Source organism: Mesoplodon bidens (genome assembly GCF_964165515.1).
Source record: "Mesoplodon bidens genome assembly, chromosome: 11".
Taxonomy (NCBI): Eukaryota; Metazoa; Chordata; class Mammalia; order Artiodactyla; family Ziphiidae; genus Mesoplodon; species Mesoplodon bidens.
Window position 1 is genome coordinate 48,350,696 of NC_138167.1, and position 20,977 is coordinate 48,371,672.

Genomic DNA, 20,977 nt, shown 5'->3' on the forward strand with positions numbered 1-20,977 from the left:
CTCTCCTGTCTTACCTCGATTTTTCTGCATCTAATTGGTGAGGTCAGATGACTATCTATTAATGCAGTATCTAAACTATGAATTAATAGACACGGGATAAGAGGGACACTGTTACACATAAAATGCATAAGGTTTAGCACATAACACAAATTCTGGCTGCCCAGGATTCTGAGTGCTGCTTCTCCCCCCAGCTCACAGGTTTATTTCTCTTTCTTTTCAGTTTGTTGGCTATGTTCTGGATAGTGAGATTGCTGGGTAAGTAATCTCCAAATCAGTGATTTCTTTGCCTCCCACATATAGGTTCAGTCCCAGTCTGAGTCACAAATTAGGGGTTTTTTAATTGTAGTTGTTTGGATTCATGGATGGGTAAAATATTAATACTGGTATTTAGTTGACTTTAGAATTTAAATAATTTCCATAGTTTATTTTGGCTTTGTCAATTTAAATTTTATTTTGCTTTTGTCAATTCTCATCTCTGATGAAAAATCTTCCCCCACTCCATGGGGAGTAGAGAACTAAATTTTGTATTCACAAATGAGCCATTATTACTGGGAAGACTCCAGAGCTCTTACATGTAGACACAGTTCGCTGCAAAGATGAATCGCAGTGTTAGAGGATGAAATCAAGAGCAACTTACCAACAGAAGTAGGTATGATTTTTGCCCACTGAACCAGATCACTTTGAAATAGGCTTCAATTTTTTCATCTATTTTAGTGTTTTCACCCAAACTCTTTTTTTTGGTTGAACTTTTATGGCCACTTGTATTTGAGGTCAGTTGTATAAATGCCTAGATTTGCTTGTATTGTATTGCTTGTATCTGAAAATATGTATTGCTTGTATCAGAAAATAAATCATATTTTGCATCTAAATGCAGTAGTCCACACGGGTTTTCTTAAATCCTCCTATGTCCTAAAATTGTGCTAGGCAACTGTGCTTGTCCCCAAGGAGCTTCTAGGCTCATTAGTAAGATAAGACCAATGAATACGGGGGGGAGGAGGGAATGAAAACCACACAAAAAAGTATGTAGCTTAGAATATAGTTGTGGATACAGGCTATAAGTGTCAGAGGGAGTCAGAAAGGCAGGGAGACATTGCATTCTAGAGATATCAGAGAAGGCTCTCAGGGGGCGTAAACGTAGGGGGTCTTGAATAATGTGTGAGATTTGGTCATTCTACCTTCCAGGTGGAGAAGATAGGACCCATGGCTCCAAGCAGGGCATGGGACACCTCAGGGGGTGAGACTGGCCTTCTCCCAGCTGGGACTGGGGAAAGGCTCAGAGCTTAAGGTCTTGAACAGGAGGATGGGAAAATAGCCAAGGAAGGCCCATGGCAGGTAGAAGAGAAGTTGGAGCCAGTGCTTTAATCCTTCACCCACCTCCATCCAGACTAGACAAAGCGTGGTGGTATTTCTTTAAACAATGCAAGTTCCTTCACTCTCGAGCCAGCACACTTGCATTGAAGTTAAACTCTGCACACTTGGAATTCAGGGCTCTACTCTGAGAAGCTTCAAAGCCCAAGGCGGGTGAAGACTGAGGCCTGTGTGGAGAAGCAGCTTCTAAGCTCCTTCAGCTTCAAGGAGGAAAGCGCTGCAGAAACCCCACCACTGGGGAGGGGATTTCTGGTTAAGTCAAACTCCAAATTCTGAGTTGCATTAAAGTTTGCCTTTTTGCCTAAAGTTCTTTTGGGGGGGGCCTTACAATCCTCAGGGATAGAAAACCATCCAGAGGAAGAAGGTCTGTTTGGGGGCTTTTCCTCCCTGGTATTAATGGAGACACCTGGAGCCAAGAGAGAGCACAGCTGAGCCCTTCTCCAAGGCAGCATTTGGGCCAAGGTGCCAGAAGGGCGCTCACCGGGGAAGGTGAGATGAGGTGGGAAGTGAGGGCCAGGGGGCCACCTAGGGAATTTTGGCTTCTCCTCTGGCTCACAGAACCCGGTCCAGCTGGAGCAGCCTCCTCCCTCCCTGGCCAGGGCTACAGTAGTGGCCCACCGTCCCTGGCCAGAGCTGCTCAATCCCAGCCGGCAGCGCCCACTCCCCCACCCCCTGCCCCCCGGGACTCCCGGACCCCGGCCAGGAAGAGCAGACACCGAGTTTGAGCCTGGAACTAGACAGTCCCCCACCTCGGCCGCGCGTACGGTTTAGTCTCGCCTCCCTCGGTCCTCTCTGTCTCCTCGAGCCCCCTCCCCAGGGTCGGACGCCGCCCTCCACACCTTCACACAGGTCTCCCTCTGTGCTGTAACACGCCGGCCCCTTTCCTGGCGCTCGGCTCGGGTCAGCGCCTGCTGAGGTTCCAGACGAGGCTCATTCATCGCATAGTTGGATGGGGGAGGGGTTGGGGGGCTGTCGTTCTGAACCTCCAGGTGGGAGCCCAGGGGCCAGGTGCCCCTCGAGAAGCTGCTAGAAGATAGGTCGGGACGACGCCCCCAAACTTGGCCCTGCTTGCCAGTCTCCAAGATTTAGGGCTCCAGTTACTTCGTGGGCTCCCCCTGCGCCCTTCCCCTCGCCTCCCGCCCAAGGTCCCAACGCGATGCCCCCTCTCTCCCTCCCCCGCTGCTCCTTTCTACCGCTTCCCCTCCTCCTTCCCAAGTCTTTTCCGTCCACGGTCTAGGGCTCGCAGCCTGCGCCTCTGCAAACACCCCCCGCCCCTCCAATCCGGGCAGAACTCCGAGGGGAGGGGCCGGAGGCCCCCCTTCCCGCCTGTGGTCGGAGAGGGCAGCGCCGCAGCCCCGGGTGGAGGGGAGTACAGGGGCCGTCTCTGCGCCCCGCCCGATCAGGCCACTCGGCATACTAGGGGTGGGGGGCGGGAAGCAGGGCTAGCGGAGAGGGGGGTCCGGCCCGGGCAGGTGCGGGCTCTGGCTGGGCCCGGGCGGGCTCCGGGGGCGGGGTCTCAGGTTACAACCCCGCGGGGGGCCGGGGGCGGCCCGCGGTTTGGGCGAGTTCTCCAGCCTCGAGTGGGGCCGGGCGCATATAACGGGCGCCGAGGCGGAGAGAAGACGCAGAGCGCTGCTGGGCTGCCGGATCTCCTGCCTCCTCCTCCTGCTCCGAGGGGCCTCCTGCATGAGGGCGCGGTAGAGACCCGGACCTACGCCGTGCTCCTGCCGCCTCGCTGCGCTCCGCCCGGGCCCGGCTCCGCCAGGCCCCGCGGTGAGCCATGATCCGCCTCGGGGCTCCCCAGACGCTGGTGCTGCTGACGCTGCTCGTCGCCGCTGTCCTTCGGTGTCACGGCCAGGATGTCCGTAAGTTGCCCACAGCCCCTGCCTGCCACCCTTCTGTGCCGTCCCTCCGCATCCTCTTCCCTGGCCCTCTCGCGCTCTGGAGCCTGCGGATGCGCAGAAGCTCATCGAGCGGAGTTCTGCAAGTCAGGGGCTCTGTCCGAGAGTCCTCCGTGCCGGTCGTGGTTGGAGGCATTTGCAGGTCCCTGCGTTGCAAAGGAATACTAAACAAGCAAAGCGTCGGGTCCGAGGTTTGCGCACAGATTTTAAGCGCGCTCTTTCCCACCAGCTTTGATAATTAGGCGCACACGCACACAACTTGGCTTTCCGAAGCACTCAGAGTTCAGCAAAACAGGTTGCGGCCCATCGAGCTTAGGAAAAGTAGGAGAGAAAGAGCGCGAGCAAAGGAGCGAGCAAGCGCCAAGGGGTTGACGGCCCAGGAGTGTCCAGGGGTTGGTGCCTGGGGGTTCAAAGGGAAGTTAGACAAAGGAGATGCTCTGAAACTGGTGGGCTGAAATCCGAGGCCACAAAGAAGGGCTTCGGAGAGACACTCTGAGACCTCATCGCCTCTCGAGGGTTTCCTCCCCCTCACGGCTGGCCCAGGAGCAAAGTGCAGCCCTCTTCGCATCTCGGCTTTCCCCTTGCCTCGAAAGGATACAGAAACTTCCCGGTAGGAGAGGCCATCTGAAAGGCGATAACATTCCAACCAGACCGTGCTTTTCAAACGCCCAGGAAAATAGCGCCCCCTCCCCGCCGTCTTCCCCCCTAACACCCCCACCCCCGCCCAGGTACTACAATGAGTTACTTTTCTAAAAGTTTCTGGAACTGAGGCTCTGCCAGGTGTGTGTGCGTGTGTGTGTGTGTGTGTGTGTGTGTGTGTGTGTAGCAGAGGAAGGAGACACGGTTGGTCTATTGCTATAACAATTTCAACCGAATATAGCTAGAGATGGCAGTTTTACACTCTGGTCCAAAGGAGGTTCGAACCGCACCTTTCCATCGCCTCCTTTGGTGAAGTCCCACTGTCTGGGATTATATTTAGGACAAATGAAGCCTGGAAAGTGTATTAGGTAGAGAAGTTATTTTTTTTTCCCACGTGTTTGGGCACGTTTCCGACGGCTGGGATTCCAGCCCTGTCTTTGTATGTTACAAATTGTAAATCAATCGCAGGGGAAATTTTTTGGCTGGGGGAGTAATGGAAATCAAAGTCCGTCTGCCGACGAGGCTGTCTGCAGTCTCGTCTGCCACTAGGCTATCTCCACAGTTTAGAAGGCTGCAGACCCAGAAGGACTCTCCATTCATTAGGGTGGTTGACCGGGACAGGGTCAGGACTGGGGCCTGCGGTGCAGCTGCAAGGAGCCCCGGGCAGGAGATTTTGGCCAGGCGGTCGGATGGTGCACTAAACTGGAGGCCCACTCCCGGGTACTTGTTGGAATACGGTGCGTCTATAAGTGGCCCCAGCTCGGACTGACTATATATTTGTCCTAAATTTGCATGCACACACTCACAAAACTGTCTTCTTGACTGACCTCTGCCTCAGTGCGCAGTGGAATTAGCTAGGTGACTCTAAAATAATTCCCCAGTTCTCCATCTGGTATTAGAGGCTCTCACTTAAGTGGCAGAGCGTCTCAGCGCCGCAGCCTTCCCAGGAGGCAGTGAATTCCACAGTTTCTTGGGCCTAAATCTTCCAGTCGTTCCTCCTCCTCCCCAGAGGGAGTGCTTTGGAGCCGCTGACTTTGCACCCTGGCGCATCCCGGCTCCGTACCCTCCTCCCCTGGGTCAGCGGACCCAAAGATGTGACGTGGGGAAAGACGCAGTCTGCGTGGACATCAGGAATGTCAGAAACCTAGAACTCTGGCACGCCCCTCCTCCCCATCTTTCCACAAGTTTGAGAAACTTATTGGCTGCGGCGTCTTTGACCCACATCTGCATTTCACAGCCCTCGTCTCTGAATGTGCCCCTCGGCTCAGGGGAGAGACCTCAATCCTCCATTGTGAGGCTTGTTTGCGTTGGGAGATTGGCAGCGATGGCTTCCAGATGGGGCTGAAACGCTGCCCGTATTTATTTAAACTGGTTCCTTGCGGAGACCTGTGAATCGGGCTCTGTGTGCACTCGAGAAAAGCCGCATTCATGACAGACGAGGTCCGGTGGGTTCCCCAGGACTCCCCGACCCCCTCTCCCACAATGCTCCCCTGTGCCCGCCCGCCGACACCTCCCGGGCTCCAGCCCTGCGCAAAGCGGCTGCGAAGCAAAACAGTTCCCCGAAAGAGGTAACTTTTTAATTGGCCTGCTACAAAGAATCACTTATGTGGCGCTGCGGTAATGAGGGGAACCCGATCAGGCGCGCCGGGATGCTATCGGCAGCCGTTTCGAGCAGCAATTATGGTGGCGCTGGGCTCCTCCGTCCACACCTAGGGGATCCGGTTACGGCGCTGGCTCCTTTCTGGGGCAGTCATTTAATCCCACTTTTCACCCTCCCAGTGTCTGTGGGCGAGCCGTGTCCAGAGCCGCAGCCACAAAGAGTCACCCGACGGCTCTCACGCCCAGCGCTGCGGCCCCGCCCCTGCGCCCGCTCATCCCCGGCCACCCTTCCAACGGAAATCTGATACGCCTTCAGGGTGCACCCCGCTCTCCCAGCACTTTACTCTCTTCCCCCACGGCCCCTCTTGGGTGTGTGTGTGTGTGGGGGGGGGTTCTTCCAGTCGCTCCCCCGCCGCTCGCTTTCTACAGCTCCACCTATTTATAGCGGTGCGTGCGCCCCAGCAACAACTGTATATACCCTAGGCTCCCTCTGCCCGCCCCTTCCCCGTGATTATCTCGCCTAAAGGCTGGGTGGAGTTTTTCTAGTGAAAAAAAAAAAGACAGAAAAAGATTTATCTTTCAGTCTCCTTAAAGAGCACGGGGCGGGCCGTTTCTCTCTCCGCCCACCTGGTTTGTGGCCCTTTCCTATTATTCAACTCCCGCAGTCGCCAGGGCTTTGGGGATTTTGATGAGAAAAACAGCACTGGGCGCTCCCCGGCACGTGGCGCGGGCTCGGCCGCGCTTGGCGCTCTCCGGAGCGCTCTTGTCAGCACAGGCTTCGTTTGCAGGGCGAATTCCGGAAGGCAGGCCGCTTGTGGAGAGGGACTAGTGCATGCCGTTCTTGGTCTGCGTTCCTGGAGGAGGCCAGGCCTGGACTGGCTAATCTTAGCCCGGACCAGGCATTCAAAGCCCCCCTCCACACCCCCCTTCCTCCAAGCTGGGCTGTTGTCTGCAGATGGAAGCAGGGTCTCTCCAGAGAGGGCTACAGCTGGAGGTCAGCACCGGCAGCGGGGCGGGGTTCTTTGGCCCTGCTTGCCTCCCAGGGCATTTTGTTATACCCTTGGGTCCCAGGTGTATTGTTTAACTGGGCCTATGCCCCTCCCCAAATTGGTCCTAATCCTAATATGATTTAAAGAATGGAAGAAGATCCTAATTGTAACAGCTCCTCCTTTCACACACACCTCACCCTCATATATCACTTTTGGAGCCTGGCTCTTTGCAGAGTCTAATTTTTTGTGGGTAGAATTCTCTGCACGCCTTCTAAATTTTAGCTGTCAGTTGTATTTAGCAAATGCCTGAAGACAGTACGGCATAGTCAGTCCCCCTCGCCTTCCCTGCTGGGCCAGGATTTCCACTGGTGAATAGACAGCAGAGTGCAGGGCACACAATAAATGTTTGTTGGCTCCGTGGAAGAATGAATGACGTCTTAGAAAAGCCATCTTCAAGTTCTCTGTGTTCGAGTGGCCCACCTTCTTCAGCATTTGAATTATGTCAAGTTGACTTGCAACCTCTTTCTCTTTTTCCCTTCTGACTCCTCACCCCCTCCTTCCCTCGGCTGTCTGCTTCCCCTGCCCCACCCCCGGTGCAGAGAAGGCTGGCAGCTGTGTGCAGGACGGGCAGAGGTATAACGATAAGGATGTGTGGAAGCCCGAGCCCTGCCGGATCTGTGTCTGTGACACTGGGACTGTCCTCTGCGACGACATAATCTGTGAAGACATGAAAGACTGCCTCAGCCCCGAGACCCCCTTCGGAGAGTGCTGCCCCATCTGCTCAACTGACCTCACCACTGCCAGTGGTCGTAATTTATTTATTTCCTGTTCCATATAAATAAATTACTTGCAGGGGCAGCAAATGCCCTGCCATGGATGCCGGCCATCTCTGCGAAGCGGAGGGGCTGGTTATCCATGGGATCCCAGCAGCTGAGGCTGAAAGGAAAGGCCATTTCTCGCTTGCAGGTTGACACTGAGTGAGCCTGCCACACTAGAGGGGTCCTTCCTCACCCAACACCTCCAAAAACTACGCTTCCAAGACATGGAGAACAGAGGTGATTCCACACAAGTATCAACACTGGAATCACCTCTGCAGGTCCCTAGAGCCACCGTGGAGATCCAGTGCTCCTTCCGGCCAAACCGCAGACTAACTCCTCCTCCAGTACCCACACCTTGGCTTCTCTGTAGAAGGCCTCAAATATATGGTCTTCAGCGTGGAGCGAGCTCTGCTGGCCAGCGGGCAGACAGAGAGGGCAGGCCCCCTTCTTGAAATATGGACCACTGGTGGCAGTTTCCTTTTGGTTTTGCCTCTGTTGGCGTTGACTGCCAGTTAAGAAGCAAGTTCCTAGGAGAAGGGCAGAGATGGGGCCGTGACAGAGCCCCGTGTGCCTGCACTCTGGTGGGTTGTTAGCTCCCAGCTGGAGCCAGGGCTGGTGGGTGTGCAGGTGACCCCTCCTCAGCTCTGGAACACATGCCCTATCTCCCTGTAGGGTGGCTGGGGACACACATCTAGGCCTCTTGGGTGGCCCTCACTTTTCCCTTCCTGCTCAAGTAGAGAAGACAATTGAAAGGGAAGCGAGCAGTTGCCTTTCCTTAACACTTCACCCACCCTGGAAAGCTGCTTGGGGAAGCTGCTTTGATGGTCCAGATTCCCAGATCATTTCTGAGGGGACCTGTGTGAGTGAAGCGTTGATCACCTTTACTACTTCGCTGCTACAAAGGGGGAAGGGGTTACTGACTCGGGGTGACACTGGCGGGGGTGACACTGGCTCCAATGCCCTCTGTAACTCCTGTGCTCTGCTGTTTTTTTTGTGCTTGCTTCACGGAGATCCAGCTTGAATGTAAGAACTTTCCAACTACCTAACTCTTCTTCTGGGGTGGAGGAGGTTGGTGGGGGGGTGGCGCTGGGGCTATGGAGGGGCTTCTTACCCTGTGAGGAAGAGAAGGGACTGAACCTCTCAGTTTCTCAGTTTCGGGTGCTTTCTTTCTTGGCGGCTGATTAGATCTTGAATTCTTCATTTTCTCTTTGTACCACCCCTACTCCATTCTTGTGCATGCTGACTGCCTTTTGAATAACAAAGTCTGGATCATCTCCATTCCTCATGGGACCTCAGCAACTCCAGGACCCCAGTGACCCTAACACCCCAACAGAGGGGTTCAGTGGAGTAACAGGAAGCTGCCTCATTCCCTGGTTGTGTCCCTTTCTTTGTTTGATCCGTTAAAGAGTGTCTAAGTGACAAGAAGTTATACGTATCCATCTCATGGATCTTACATTTTCCTTCTCTATTTTTTCCATTTGCAGGGCAACCAGGACCAAAGGTGAGGATTTTTGTTGTTTTTTGCTCTTTCATTTGCCTTTATATTTCCTTCTTTAGAAGCAGTGCTGTGCTCATTCAGCCTGTCTTTAGACATCAACAGGGATCTGTTTCAGGGGGCATCTCGATGCAAGGGCTCCTGGGCAAGGTTTTGTGCTTGGGGCTTGGTGGGCTTGCTCGGCTCAATCCTGACAGTGTTTCATGTTTCAGGGACAGAAAGGAGAACCTGGAGACATCAAGGATGTAAGTACGCATTATACTCCCGTGTTGCATCTACTGCTCTAACTGGGTCATTTCCTTGAGGTTCCCTCTAACTTGCCATCTTGTGGGTCTCTCTATCACAGGTTGTAGGACCCAAAGGACCTCCTGGGCCTCAGGTAAGAAAGGGAGAAAACCCTTCCTCCGTGTCTTCCTTGAGTTACTGAACTGCAGGCCCCTGGTCTTGCTGTCATCTCAATATTTTCTTCATTTTCAGGGACCTGCAGGTGAACAAGGACCCAGAGGTGATCGTGGTGACAAAGGTGAAAAAGTGAGTAGAGAAACAATGCTGTCTGACCCTTGTGGACTGCCAAGGTTCTCTAAGCTCCCCCCCCCGCCAGATGACTGACCACCTACCTCCTCAAGGGCAGCCTGTAGACAGATGCTTCTCGCATAAACACTGCTTCTCACTGGGGCCTTTTTCTCTTTCTGCCAAGGGTGCTCCTGGACCTCGTGGCAGAGATGGAGAGCCTGGGACCCCTGGAAACCCTGGCCCCCCTGGCCCTCCTGGCCCCCCTGGCCCCCCTGGTCTTGGTGGAGTAAGTATCCTCATGTCCCCTTCCTTCAGGCTGTCCCTCCAGAAGCGTGCCTTCTAAATTGCTAGTCACACTCACCTGGCTGGCTCCCAGGGCTGCCAACAGTGTGTACACAGCCTGTCCATGGGCTTCTCCCCCAGGCCTGTAATTTAGTGGAACCACATAGTAGGCATGAGACTGTGGCGCTAAGGGATGACTTTTTTCACTCACTGGGTTTCTGCAAAGCAAGTCTTCGGTTACCTGGCTTCCTGGCATCTGTACTGTGTGGCTGATTCTTGGGAGTGGGTGTGGGGCTTGGGGGAGAGGATGACTGGGCATTTGTAGTTCCCTGGAAGAAGAGTGACCGCTGTCCTTGGAAGACATTGAATCTTCATCTTTGCCAAGTACATTCCAAGCAATTATTTAGTCTCATGAAAGAGCCCCACTGAGTGAAGGTGTGTGGCTAAAGTCATTTTTGGAATCAAACCAATCAACAAATTATATTATTGCCCAGTTTTTGCAGGTTTGCCATTTTGATGTTTGCTATGATTTAAATTTTTAAACTTGAATGGTTCATAGATGCCTACTACATCCCCTGCTAAAATATTTCAAGACTGTTCATTTTAGTCTTTTGCTGGGCATTAAAGTCTTGGAAAAGAAAAAAAAGAAACTTTAAAAGTGATATTTTTAGTTATATTTCTCAATTTATATTAAATAATGTATTTAATATCTTAGAATTTTTTTAAAAAACTTATAAAATGAAATGCAAGTAATGGATACTCTTCCAAATAACACTTCATCTCCCAGGGGAATGACTATGCCACTGTCATCTAATAACCCATTTCCAGAACTATTTTTCCGGAATCATTAGTGATTCAGATCAATGCTAGGTTCGTCTCCAACAATTAGAATTTATCTAAATAGAGTATTTGCTATCCAGATATAGCTTACCTGGCCAAGTAGGAAAAGCACAGGGCCTCTCAAGCTTTTACCTTTGTTGGGTTTATTTGCAGAACTTTGCTGCTCAGATGGCTGGAGGATTTGATGAGAAGGCTGGTGGCGCCCAGTTGGGAGTAATGCAGGGACCAATGGTAAGAAAAAAACACCAGTTCTTTGCAGCCAGAATGGCAGGAGGTGGCCCTTAGCAGAGCCAGGGACTCTGACAACCTCACTTTACAGGTAATTGCTTAGAGCAGCTCTTCCCCAGCAGTTACGTAACCTCCCATTTAGCTAGCCCAAAGCATTTGGGTTTTAACGGCGATGGATGCCAGTTTTAATGATGCACTGGAGTGACTAAGAAGAATGAGGATGGAGAGAGGCATATAGGCTGATCTGTCAGAAGGCCAGTTGCTATTGCTCCTGGAATGAGAACTGAAGAATGCAGGCAGCAGCCACTGCTCTCCAGCATCCACAAGACTTCCAGCAGGAAATCTCAGCCCTGCAGCTCCCACTTGGCACATGCTAAATGAAACTCAGACTTTAGTAAACATGGCTGCTGTCCAGGGGAAAGCAAGGCCAGCTTCTCTGTCCAAATGATACCTATAAATAAAAATAGATTGTTGCGAGGGGAGTGGGAAATGAGAGGGGGCAGCCACTGCTGGCCCCCTGCTCACAGAGTAACTCCTTGTCCTTTGTCTGGGCTGTTGGCTGGGAGGAGGTGGCACCCTGGAGGCTGTGGGTGAAGCATTTCCAGTAAAGCTCCTCATTTTCTGTTCCAATGCAGGGCCCCATGGGACCTCGGGGACCTCCAGGCCCTGCTGGTGCTCCCGTAAGTACTGGGTCTTTCCTTTTGGAAGGTGGAGACACAGATGCTTTCAAGCCCTCTAATGTCAGTTTGCGGGGGGCCAACCTGGTGTCCTCACTTTACCTTTTAGGGACCTCAAGGATTTCAAGGCAATCCTGGTGAACCTGGGGAACCCGGCGTTGCTGTGAGTACCTCCGTGGGCCCTGCCCTCCTGGGGGGGAGCTTCCAATGATGTACCACTCCGACCCCGATCCTGTCGCCTCCCGGGCTCTGCCCAGCACTTTCCACGGTGGAGGGCTCAAAGGAAACCCAGGTGTCCCCTCTTAGCTCTGGGGGAACAGAGAGCCAGATGTGGCAAGAACCACCCAGGACTCTGTCATCTCGGTCCTTTTTCTGGGTCACCCCTGGCCCGTGCTGTCCACTGCCTCCCACTATGATCTGCTCTGTGCCTCTGCTCTCTCTCAGCACAAAGTGGGTTCTTCCATCTTTTTTTTTTTTTTTTTTTTAAAGAAGATGTTGGGGGTAGGAGTTTATTAATTAATTTATTTATTTTTGCTGTGTTGGGTCTTCGTTTCTGTGCGAGGGCTTCCCCTAGCTGTGGCAAGTGGGGACCACTCTTCATTGCAGTGCGCGGGCCTCTCACTATCGCGGCCTCTCCTTGCGGAGCACAAGCTCCAGACGCGCAGGCTCTGTAGTTGTGGCGCACGGGCCTAGTTGCCCCGCGGCACGTGGGGTCTTCCCAGACCAGGGCTTGAACCCGTGTCCCCTGCATCGGCAGGCAGATTCTCAACCACTGTGCCACCAGGGAAGCCCCATCTTTTTTTTTTTTTTTTTTTTTTTTTTTTTTTGCGGTATGCGGGCCTCCCACTGGTGTGGCCTCTCCCGTTGCGGAGCACGGGCTCCGGACGCGCAGGCTCAGCGGCCACGACCCACAGGCCCAGCCGCTCCGCGGCATGTGGGATCCTCCCGGACCGGGGCACGAACCCGTGTCCCCTGCATCGGCAGGCGGACTCTCAGCCACTGCGCCACCAGGGAAGCCCCCCATCTTTTTTTTTATTTGGAGTGCAGTTGAATATGTTGGCCAAGCCACGCAGCCTGCCTGCATGGGGGATCTTAGTTCCCTGACCAGGGAGCAAAGCCACAACCCCTGCATTGGAAGCATGGAGTCTGAACCACTGGACTGCCAGGGAGGTCCCAGGGTTCTTCCATCATTTTTTCCTTATAGAGGAACTAGCTTCCAAAAGCTGCAATCCCCAAATTTTGTCCACTGATTAGGTATCTTCCCCCTCCAACCATCTCTTAAACTCTCCTATTTCGTTCGTAGGGTCCCATGGGTCCCCGCGGTCCTTCTGGCCCCCCTGGAAAACCTGGTGACGATGTGAGTACACCTGAGGAGTCAAACAAGTGGCCGCCTCACTTGAAAGGGCCCAGAGAGGGGGTGCTGGGCAGTGATACAGAGAGAGGCACCCTCGGCCTGACCCAAGGGGGAGGCAACCTGAGGGGCAGAGCTGGTCTGTTGGAGACTCGGACTCCGCCCACTGTCCACATTTCCACTGGCAACTTAGCTTGCAATTGCCTTGGGGACTGCTTTGGACCCACTGGGAAGGGAAATAATTAAAACATCATTAACTCCTGGAAGGGAAATTGAGAAGTGAGAGAAGGGAGAGGGAAAACACAAGGGGAAAGATGTAGAGAAGGAAAAACAAAGAAAGAAACACTCAACGTTATCTTAATTGTAAATGAGTTAGGAAAAGCTCAGCCTGAGTCAGGATGTCTGCAAGGGATGCAAACAAAGGGAAGAGACAAGAGTTGGCACTGTGAATCCCATTAGGCAGTGAAAGTCTCTGAGGTTAGGGGGCCCTAGGCCAGTCAGCAGCGCCTATGAGAGGAGACAGGGAGTCCACCAGGGGAGGCTGGAGGCCGTGGGGTTGGGGACGGAGGAGCTTGCCCAGGGCGCAGGCAGCTGTGTGAGAGAAGACACGGTGACCCAGGGAAGGCATTTGGGGAAGTCTGGGGCCTGAAGGAGGCGGGTGGAGATGAGGAAGCAGGTGGGCAAAGGCATGGCGGGCTGGGAGGAGAGACGGTGCTCTGGAGTGTACCAGCTGTGCTAACGTGTCTTCTGAGGAAGCTGAGGTTCATCTCTCCCCCTTCAGGGTGAAGCTGGAAAGGCTGGAAAACCTGGCGAGAGAGGGCTTCCTGGTCCTCAGGTAAAGCCCCACCTTCCCCAGCCTCCAACATCATTCCCAGAGTCTCCCTCCTTGCAGCCAAGGCAGTGGCCTCCCGCCCAGCTCATCCAGTTCCGTTAGCTCACTCCTAAAATGCCAGCAGTCTCCACGTACATCACACCTTCATGCTGATGACCATGTCTCTGATCCTAGCATGGGCCCTGGGAGGCTGGCAGTTGTTCATACGCACTTTGCATAAGATGGGGTGAGGCCCAGTGAGGGGGATTCTGGGATTGACTGAAAGATGGTCCCAGTGCTGGGCTTCCACTGCTCCCTGGCTCTGAGGGCTCTGTAGCAGCCCAGGGCTTTCTTGATCCGGTTCTGCTTGGTGCCCTGAGAATCTCTTCTTTGGATTGCAGGGTGCTCGCGGCTTCCCAGGAACCCCAGGCCTTCCTGGTGTCAAAGGTCACAGAGTAAGTATCATGGGTGAGGGTGTTGGAAAGAAGGGATTGGCCAAGGGAGGAAAAAGCTTTTGAGGACATGAATCTTCCTATTTGGCTTCCCCAGAAGTGCGATTGAATGTCTTCTCTTGTCCCGTAGGGTTACCCAGGTCTAGATGGTGCTAAGGGAGAAGCTGGTGCTCCAGGTGTGAAGGTAAGGACCAAGAAGCACACAAGGATGGGGGACGGACAATGAGGAGATGCTACTGAGCTCAGTGGAGTTAGGACATCTGGACAGCTTGGATTAGGACAACCAGTCCTACGTCCTAATGTACAAACGGCAGTTCTGGAGAGCTCTGGGAATTGTCCCTCACAGAACTAAAGTTTGGGGGTGTCAGTGCTAGCTGAGATGACCAGGGCTTTCGGCTTCTTCCGTGGGAGTTGTCTGGGGGCTATAGCACTGGGGTCCCAGTCACTGACCCTCGGCCTCTGTTTTCCAGGGTGAGAGTGGTTCCCCAGGAGAGAACGGTTCTCCAGGCCCAATGGTGAGTATGAGCATTGCCCCCGGGAGGGCCTCTCCAGACACTCTTCAGATGCCTTCTAAAGCCTGGCAGGTGGCTTCACCGTAAATGCCATGGCTCCCTTTATGCAAAGTAGATACTCAATTTTGTAGATTGATCTGATTATGAGCAAACGGCAAAATGTACCAAGGAGATGATTTGGTCAAGGTTTCACCAACATTTCCTTGAAATATCCCTGTTAGCACACTTGAGGTGTGCTTCAATTTTTACAAATTTCGTTTATTTTCAACACTTTTGGGAGCTCATCTATTGCAAGAAGCAAGATGTACCTCGAACAGGGCTCCCAGTAGGTAACCACAGGCACACCTGTGTGCTCTGCCATGGCAGAAGAACCTTTGGTGTGATAGGAGCATCCTGAATCAGGAAGGTGAGGTCAGGGGCATCCACACCTTTGCCTCCTGGGCACTGCACGCTCCCTCCCCTCAGGTGTCCAGGAAGGGCCTGCAGGTTAAATGATGGTGCAGAGTGTCCTTGAGTGAACTCATGCTTGTGCTGTCCTGGTGTGTGTTCCAGGGTCCCCGTGGCCTGCCTGGTGAGAGAGGACGGACTGGCCCTGCTGGCGCTGCGGTGAGTAATTGACAAGATCAGGAGCCACCATTTGTCCAGCGCTTTCAAGTTTACGAGGCACTTGCATTCAGGGTTATTCTGCCTGACCCTCAGAGCAACCCTGCGAGGTGTAGAGAGCATCATCCTCCCGTGAGGATTCACTCTAGTGTGCCCGTCCCAAATTCCCAGGCTGGGTCTGCAGTCAGAGGACTGGGAGTGGGCCATGGGAGGGCTGGGTGGTAAGGGCAGGAGTGTCCTTAACCAGCCTCGATTATTCAGGTAATCCCCTCAACAGCCCCACCTGCTCCCCGTCAATCCCGTTCGCATTTATGGACAGACTCTAATTGGCTAGAGTACTGTGCTCCTTTTTGTTCTTTCTGGTTGCTCAGATGCTGCCCTAGAAAAGTATTAACAGTCCAGGGTCAGCTCACATACTTGACATTGGTGCCCTGCTGGTGACACTATGATATACCAGTGGCCACCGCTTCACGGGCACTCCCTCTGTTTAATACCTGAGATGCTTAGTCTCCTCCAATCTTCCCTCATATCCTGTGAGGTAGATTCTATTGTCCTCCCCCTTTTAGAGGAGAAGAAACCGAGGCACCGAACGGTTAAATAGCTTAAGACAAACTATACTTTGCAGCCTCAGACTCTGGTGGCCTCTTGTTAATGGGGGAAGTTAAGAGCACGGGGATTTGCCATGGTGGAGGGTGCAGGTGTTTAGCTCTGATCCCTTAGCAATCGAGAGCCCTTGTGGGCGCCTGGTCAGGCGAGTGATGCGATGAAAGCTGTGTTTAAGAAAGATTATGCTCTCTTGTTGATTTCACACCCAGCCACCCAAGCTCTGAGGCCCCTCCTCACGGGTCCTTGCAGGACCGGCCAAAGTAAATCAGCTTCCCTCAGTTTTACTGCTTTCCAGATAATATATCTGTTTTGGCAGAAATTTCCCTCAAAAGCAGGTCAGTGAAATACCAAGCAGCCTCGACCCCCATTTGTCAGCCAGAGCTGTTGAAGTGGCTTGTCCCCGGGTCGCTTTGTGTGAGGGGATTAGAGAGCGCTGGACCTGCCGAGAAACACTGCGATTTCGGCAGGTTGTCAAGACCTGGCTTGTGGGGGCCATGGTGGCCACACTCCGTGAGGGGCACAGATGAGCTGCATCCCTGTTTTCCCTCCTTCCCGGGCACAGCAGACCCTGCTTCTTGCTCCTCCTCGCTGATTCCTGTCCCCGTGGTAGTCAGGCTGGCCGGGTGTGCACAAGATTAGGCATAGAAGATTGACAATGTCACGTAGTTCCAAGCACAGGCCGGGGTTCAAGGCCTGGCCAGGGACTGGGCTGGGTTGGCCTCTGCCTGCTGTTTTCACGTGCCCCCCACCTTGTGCCAGACGGTGCCCACTCCCCAGCCTTGCTGCAGGAGGAACCCTGGATGCCCGCCCAGCTCTGGCCTCTCGGGCAGCACTGCAGCTCCCCCTCACTCGCAGCCAGGGTGGGTGCTTCTCGAAGTGGCCAGCCTAGTCCAGAAGGGGCTCTGGCCAGTGCTGAGGCTTTATGTTCCCTGTGACATTTTCTTCTGTTAAGTCTTCTCTTGTTTCCCTGTTTAATGCCAACGGGGAGAGTCTCAGGAGAAATGGACCATAGCCAGGAGGAAGAGTTGAGTCTTCTTTAAAACAGGAGCTTCTTCATCCTTCTTCAGCTTCCGAGGAGAGGCAGAGGCAGGCAGACGGGGCCCAGCCGAGGTCCTCCAAGGACCAGGTGCCAGGCCCAGCTCCACCTAGCCTAACGGTCCCCTGGGCCTTGAGGGGCCTTGAGAGAGGCACTAGGGGTGCTCACCACAAAGCCAGGAGAAAACCCTCAAAGGGCAAGGCCTGTAGAGGAAATGCCGGCAGCCTTGCCTTTCTGTGAAGGAAGCCTTGGGGCAGATGTGGTCCTCGGACTGTGCCCAGTGCCCTGTCCCCATCACAGAGCTTCTTCCTGGGCTGCTGGCAGATGTCCTGCAGCTTCTCTGTTTTCCATAGAAGCAGGTGATTTTATGGGTTGGAGGATGGCGGGGCGCAGATCCTGGAGTTAACCAAGCCTTAACCAGGGAGGTTACCCAAGTCCGGAGACTGCTTCCTGATGTAACAGGCAGGAAGCACTCAGTCAGGGTCGATGCTTGGCTGTTTCGTTCTCCTTTGGCCCAGTTCACCGAATCTTTAAATGATAACTCAGCCTTGAAGTTAGGGATACTTGGGTTCTAAACGGAAGTTTAAGAAATGATGAAACAGGGCTTCCCTGGTGGCGCAGTGGTTGAGAGTCCGCCTGCCGATGCAGGGGACACGGGTTCGCGCCCCGGTCTGGGAAGATCCCACATGCCGCGGAGCGGCTGGGCCCGTGAGCCATGGCCACTGAGCCTGCGCGTCCGGAGCCTGTGCTCCGCAACGAGAAAGGCCACAGCAGTGAGAGACCCGCATACCGCAAAAAAAAAAAGAAAAAAAAAAAGAAATGATGAAATAGCTGGAAAATTACCCAGGCTTTGTTAAGCTGAGAACAAGCCCACTGCCCTCCCGGTTCTCCCAGCCGCCTTGGAGGACCTGCCATCCTCCTGCTCAGCCCTGGGGTACCATGGGGGTGGGCTGAGGCAGGGAGGGAGTGGACGTGTGCGCGCCTCTGACGGTGGCTGCTTCCTTCTCGCTCGCAGGGTGCTCGGGGCAACGATGGGCAACCCGGCCCTGCAGGGCCTCCGGTAAGTTCGCTTCAGCCCCGGCAGGTCTACCTGCGTCCCAGTCAGCAGCCCAATGAAGTTGCAGTGTTTACTCAGTACACAGGCCATGCTCTGGCTTCTACCGGAAAGGAGGAGAAATAATTTTTCATTACTGCAAGAGCATGTTGAACAAGCTTTGACGCAGCGGGTCATTTTTCTCAGCCACCCTTTCGGTAGTTTTCTTGAGGAGGGATAGAGAGGGAGGTGAAAGAATCACCTGCTTCTCACCGTGTATTTAGTCAGAAGCCTGCTTTGCCTTGTGAAGCCAGGCTTGGGGACACTGGCAATGGGGGCAGTTTTCACCCAGGGACTTTCGGCCACAGTGGATGTAGGGCGATATCGGTACAAAGGTGGGACGGCATGTGAGGCGTGGGGTGGGGGGGGTCTCACTCTGGAGGCTGGAGAGAGTCTGCCCCGAATCAGCATTCACCTCTCCATGCACTTGCTTCCTCCAGGGTCCCGTGGGTCCTGCTGGCGGTCCTGGCTTCCCCGGTGCTCCTGGTGCCAAGGTGCGTGTCCTGCCCGTTGTGTCAGGAACCCCGCTTTGCCCGTAGCCCTTGCTGACTGCCCCCTGGATGACCCCCTTCCCCGCCCCCTTCCCTTTGGAGGCATGTCCCCCACCCCCTCCCCACCTCCGCCCTCCACGGAAAACGAGGAAAACGCCAGGCACTTGGCAGAGTCACCAGCTGGAAGGGAAAGTAAGATGGAATGATAAAAAGCTGGAGATACAGTTACAGCTTCAGAGTGGGGCGAGGCAGAAAGAGGTGGGGAGACACCTGAGACCTGGGAGGGAGCAGAAGACCGGGAACCAAAGGGAAGACGGCAAAGCTCAGCCGACTTGGACCCGGAAGAGAGCTGGAGGGAAAATGGGCTCAGAGATGGTTCCACGCTTCCCTCTCGCCGCTGCCTCATGTGGGGGCCTTGGCTCTCCTAAGCCGTGTTAATAGAGTTCTTCCAAGGATTAACAGAGGCCAGTGGGAGGCCAGCCAGTTCAGGGAAAGGCCCCTGTGGCCCAGGAGGGATTCCAATGCGCGTGTGTCCCTGGGAATTCTCTCCTGGTGCCCGCCAGGAGATGAATAAGGAGCCTCCATGCGGTCACTGGCATCAGGTTGCTTTTTCCCTCCTGGGGGTTTCCATGGCAACCAGACAGTGTCTGAGGCCCCAGGAGCCGGGTGAAGGAGACCCATTGTGAGGAGGGACAGCGGAAGGTGAGGGGGCCTGACCTTTAGAAAATAATAATTACAGAAGTAAAGCAAGAATGTTCTGAGAAGAAACCTGAGGAGGCTCTGCCCTCCCTCCAGGTCATCCGCCCTCCCCAGGGACTCCGCTGTCCAGAGAGCCTAGATCGCAGCCAGTTGTAACTTTCAGGAAAAAAATGAAAGTAAAAGCAGCGGCCATTTTGGGAAAAGTAGTGTTGGGGTGCTGGACCCAGCTTGCTTCTGCCCTGGCTTTCTGGCTCCCTTCAAACAGGCTTGGCCCAGAGCCTGGGTCACACATCAGCCAGATAGATACAAGCCAAGTGGTGCCCCGAGCTGAGCTGTTTGAGAGCCTCAATAAAAGAGAAAATAGGTAGGAAAGGGGAGGTAGAGGTGCCTGTCCATCTCGGCCATCTGTCCATCATCCCCACGACACCGGGCCGGCAGGGGCCCCAGCTTGGGCTCTTCTGAACGGCGCTGACGGGACGAGCACGATGCCCAGGCTGTGGCATGAAACTGTGTGCTTGCTACTGGTGGTCACCGTATAGGGGGCAGACGGAGAGTGGAGTGGGTGGGGTAGGAAGTCATTAGGGCAGTGAGCTCAGCCAGGCAGCCCATGTGGGAACCCAGGTGCTCTGGAGCAGGACTCAGCTCTTTGGTGTGTGTGTACAGCTTGCCCTGAACTGTTGCTGGCCCACGAGGTCTCTGTCCCCCTGACTTGCCCTCACTCCATCCCTCCCTGTCTCTTCCCAGGGTGAAGCTGGCCCCACCGGTGCTCGAGGTCCTGAAGGTGCCCAAGGTCCTCGCGGTGAATCTGGTACTCCTGGGTCCCCCGGGCCGGCTGGTGCCTCTGTAAGTCTAGCTCCTCTTTTGCCTGAAGGGTCTGGGGTCTGAGGCCTTGGCACACTTGACTCTGTGCTTAGCTATGAGGGAAGTGGCGTCTCAATCATGAAACCTTCATTCTGGCTGAATGCCTGCCCCCCACCACCCCCCGCCCATCTCTATAGACATGTCTCCCTCCATCGCCCATCCTCCCCCTGAAATGTCCAGCAGGGCCATGCCTGGAATGGACAGCAGCTGCTGCTGCAGCCCCTGGACCTGGGGCCTGGAGGGCTAGGAGATGGCTGGGGTTTATTCTTCGCTGCTTATTTTATAATGACAGCCTCCTTTTTCAGGGTAACCCTGGATCGGATGGAATTCCTGGAGCTAAAGGATCTGCTGTGAGTGCTGCCCTGGGACTTGGCACCTCCCGGGGGGGTCAGTCCCTCCTTGCCCCCTCTCCTGATGCCTCTCTCTCTGCTCATGCTGATAGGGTGCCCCTGGCATTGCTGGTGCTCCCGGCTTCCCTGGGCCCCGTGGTCCACCCGGCCCTCAAGGTGCAACTGGTCCTCTGGGCCCGAAAGGTCAAACGGTAAGATCCAGGATGAGCCCCAAGCGCCCCAGAGTCAAACCCGCCACCCCTCCTTCCTGCGCTCACACCATGTCCTTTGGTGGGGCACCTTTAAGGGTTTCGGGATGCAGGGACAGGGCCCTGGAGAGAACCAAGTGTGAGAACCTGCCTTTCTCCTTTGTTAAGGGTGAGCCTGGTATTGCTGGCTTCAAAGGCGAACAAGGCCCCAAGGGAGAACCGGTGAGTATCTGGCCACCACGCCTGGCCCACTGCCCACCTCTGCAGGAGCTCTGTCCCCTAATCCGGGTCGTCTCAGGCCATGTCGGAGACGAGATATGACAAGGTTGAGAAGCTGTTAGGTTGAGAAGCTGTTGCAGCTTCAGCTCCCGTCGTTGGCCTGACCAGCTTGACCAGTTTGAACTTTATACTCTCTCTCTTCCCCCTGGGGCGCTCTGCTCTCCCCCATGCTGATCCTTTGTGGCCTCACTTCCCCAGGTCCCCCAGCCCTGAAACGATAGTCACAGCCACTTCCTCCACACACCAGGCCGGTGCTCGCCCCAGGGCCTGGCGAAGACTCACCCTGTTTCTCTTTT

The 20,977-nt window shown here is 54.4% G+C and overlaps 1 protein-coding gene across 2 annotated transcripts in view; it reads left to right on the forward strand.

The window, feature by feature from the left end:
• Positions 1–3,148: 3,148 nt before the first annotated feature.
• COL2A1 (collagen type II alpha 1 chain) overlaps positions 3,149–20,977 on the forward strand; it is a gene marked incomplete at its 5' end in the record, with an annotated part of 31,063 nt that continues 13,234 nt past the window's right edge. Inside the window, 22 exons of one of the 2 annotated variants that reach the window (XM_081248958.1) lie at positions 3,149–3,233; positions 7,096–7,305; positions 8,799–8,815; positions 9,022–9,054; positions 9,156–9,188; positions 9,287–9,340; positions 9,507–9,608; positions 10,598–10,675; positions 11,308–11,352; positions 11,459–11,512; positions 12,653–12,706; positions 13,482–13,535; positions 13,913–13,966; positions 14,094–14,147; positions 14,434–14,478; positions 15,028–15,081; positions 17,736–17,780; positions 18,254–18,307; positions 19,748–19,846; positions 20,170–20,214; positions 20,307–20,405; positions 20,571–20,624. In XM_081248958.1, coding sequence (XP_081105084.1) covers positions 3,149–3,233; positions 7,096–7,305; positions 8,799–8,815; positions 9,022–9,054; positions 9,156–9,188; positions 9,287–9,340; positions 9,507–9,608; positions 10,598–10,675; positions 11,308–11,352; positions 11,459–11,512; positions 12,653–12,706; positions 13,482–13,535; positions 13,913–13,966; positions 14,094–14,147; positions 14,434–14,478; positions 15,028–15,081; positions 17,736–17,780; positions 18,254–18,307; positions 19,748–19,846; positions 20,170–20,214; positions 20,307–20,405; positions 20,571–20,624 — 1,422 coding nt within the window. Of the gene's footprint in view, positions 3,269–7,095; positions 7,306–8,798; positions 8,816–9,021; positions 9,055–9,155; positions 9,189–9,286; positions 9,341–9,506; positions 9,609–10,597; positions 10,676–11,307; positions 11,353–11,458; positions 11,513–12,652; positions 12,707–13,481; positions 13,536–13,912; positions 13,967–14,093; positions 14,148–14,433; positions 14,479–15,027; positions 15,082–17,735; positions 17,781–18,253; positions 18,308–19,747; positions 19,847–20,169; positions 20,215–20,306; positions 20,406–20,570; positions 20,625–20,977 lie in introns of both variants that reach the window. The other variant, XM_081248959.1, reaches the window with a different exon arrangement.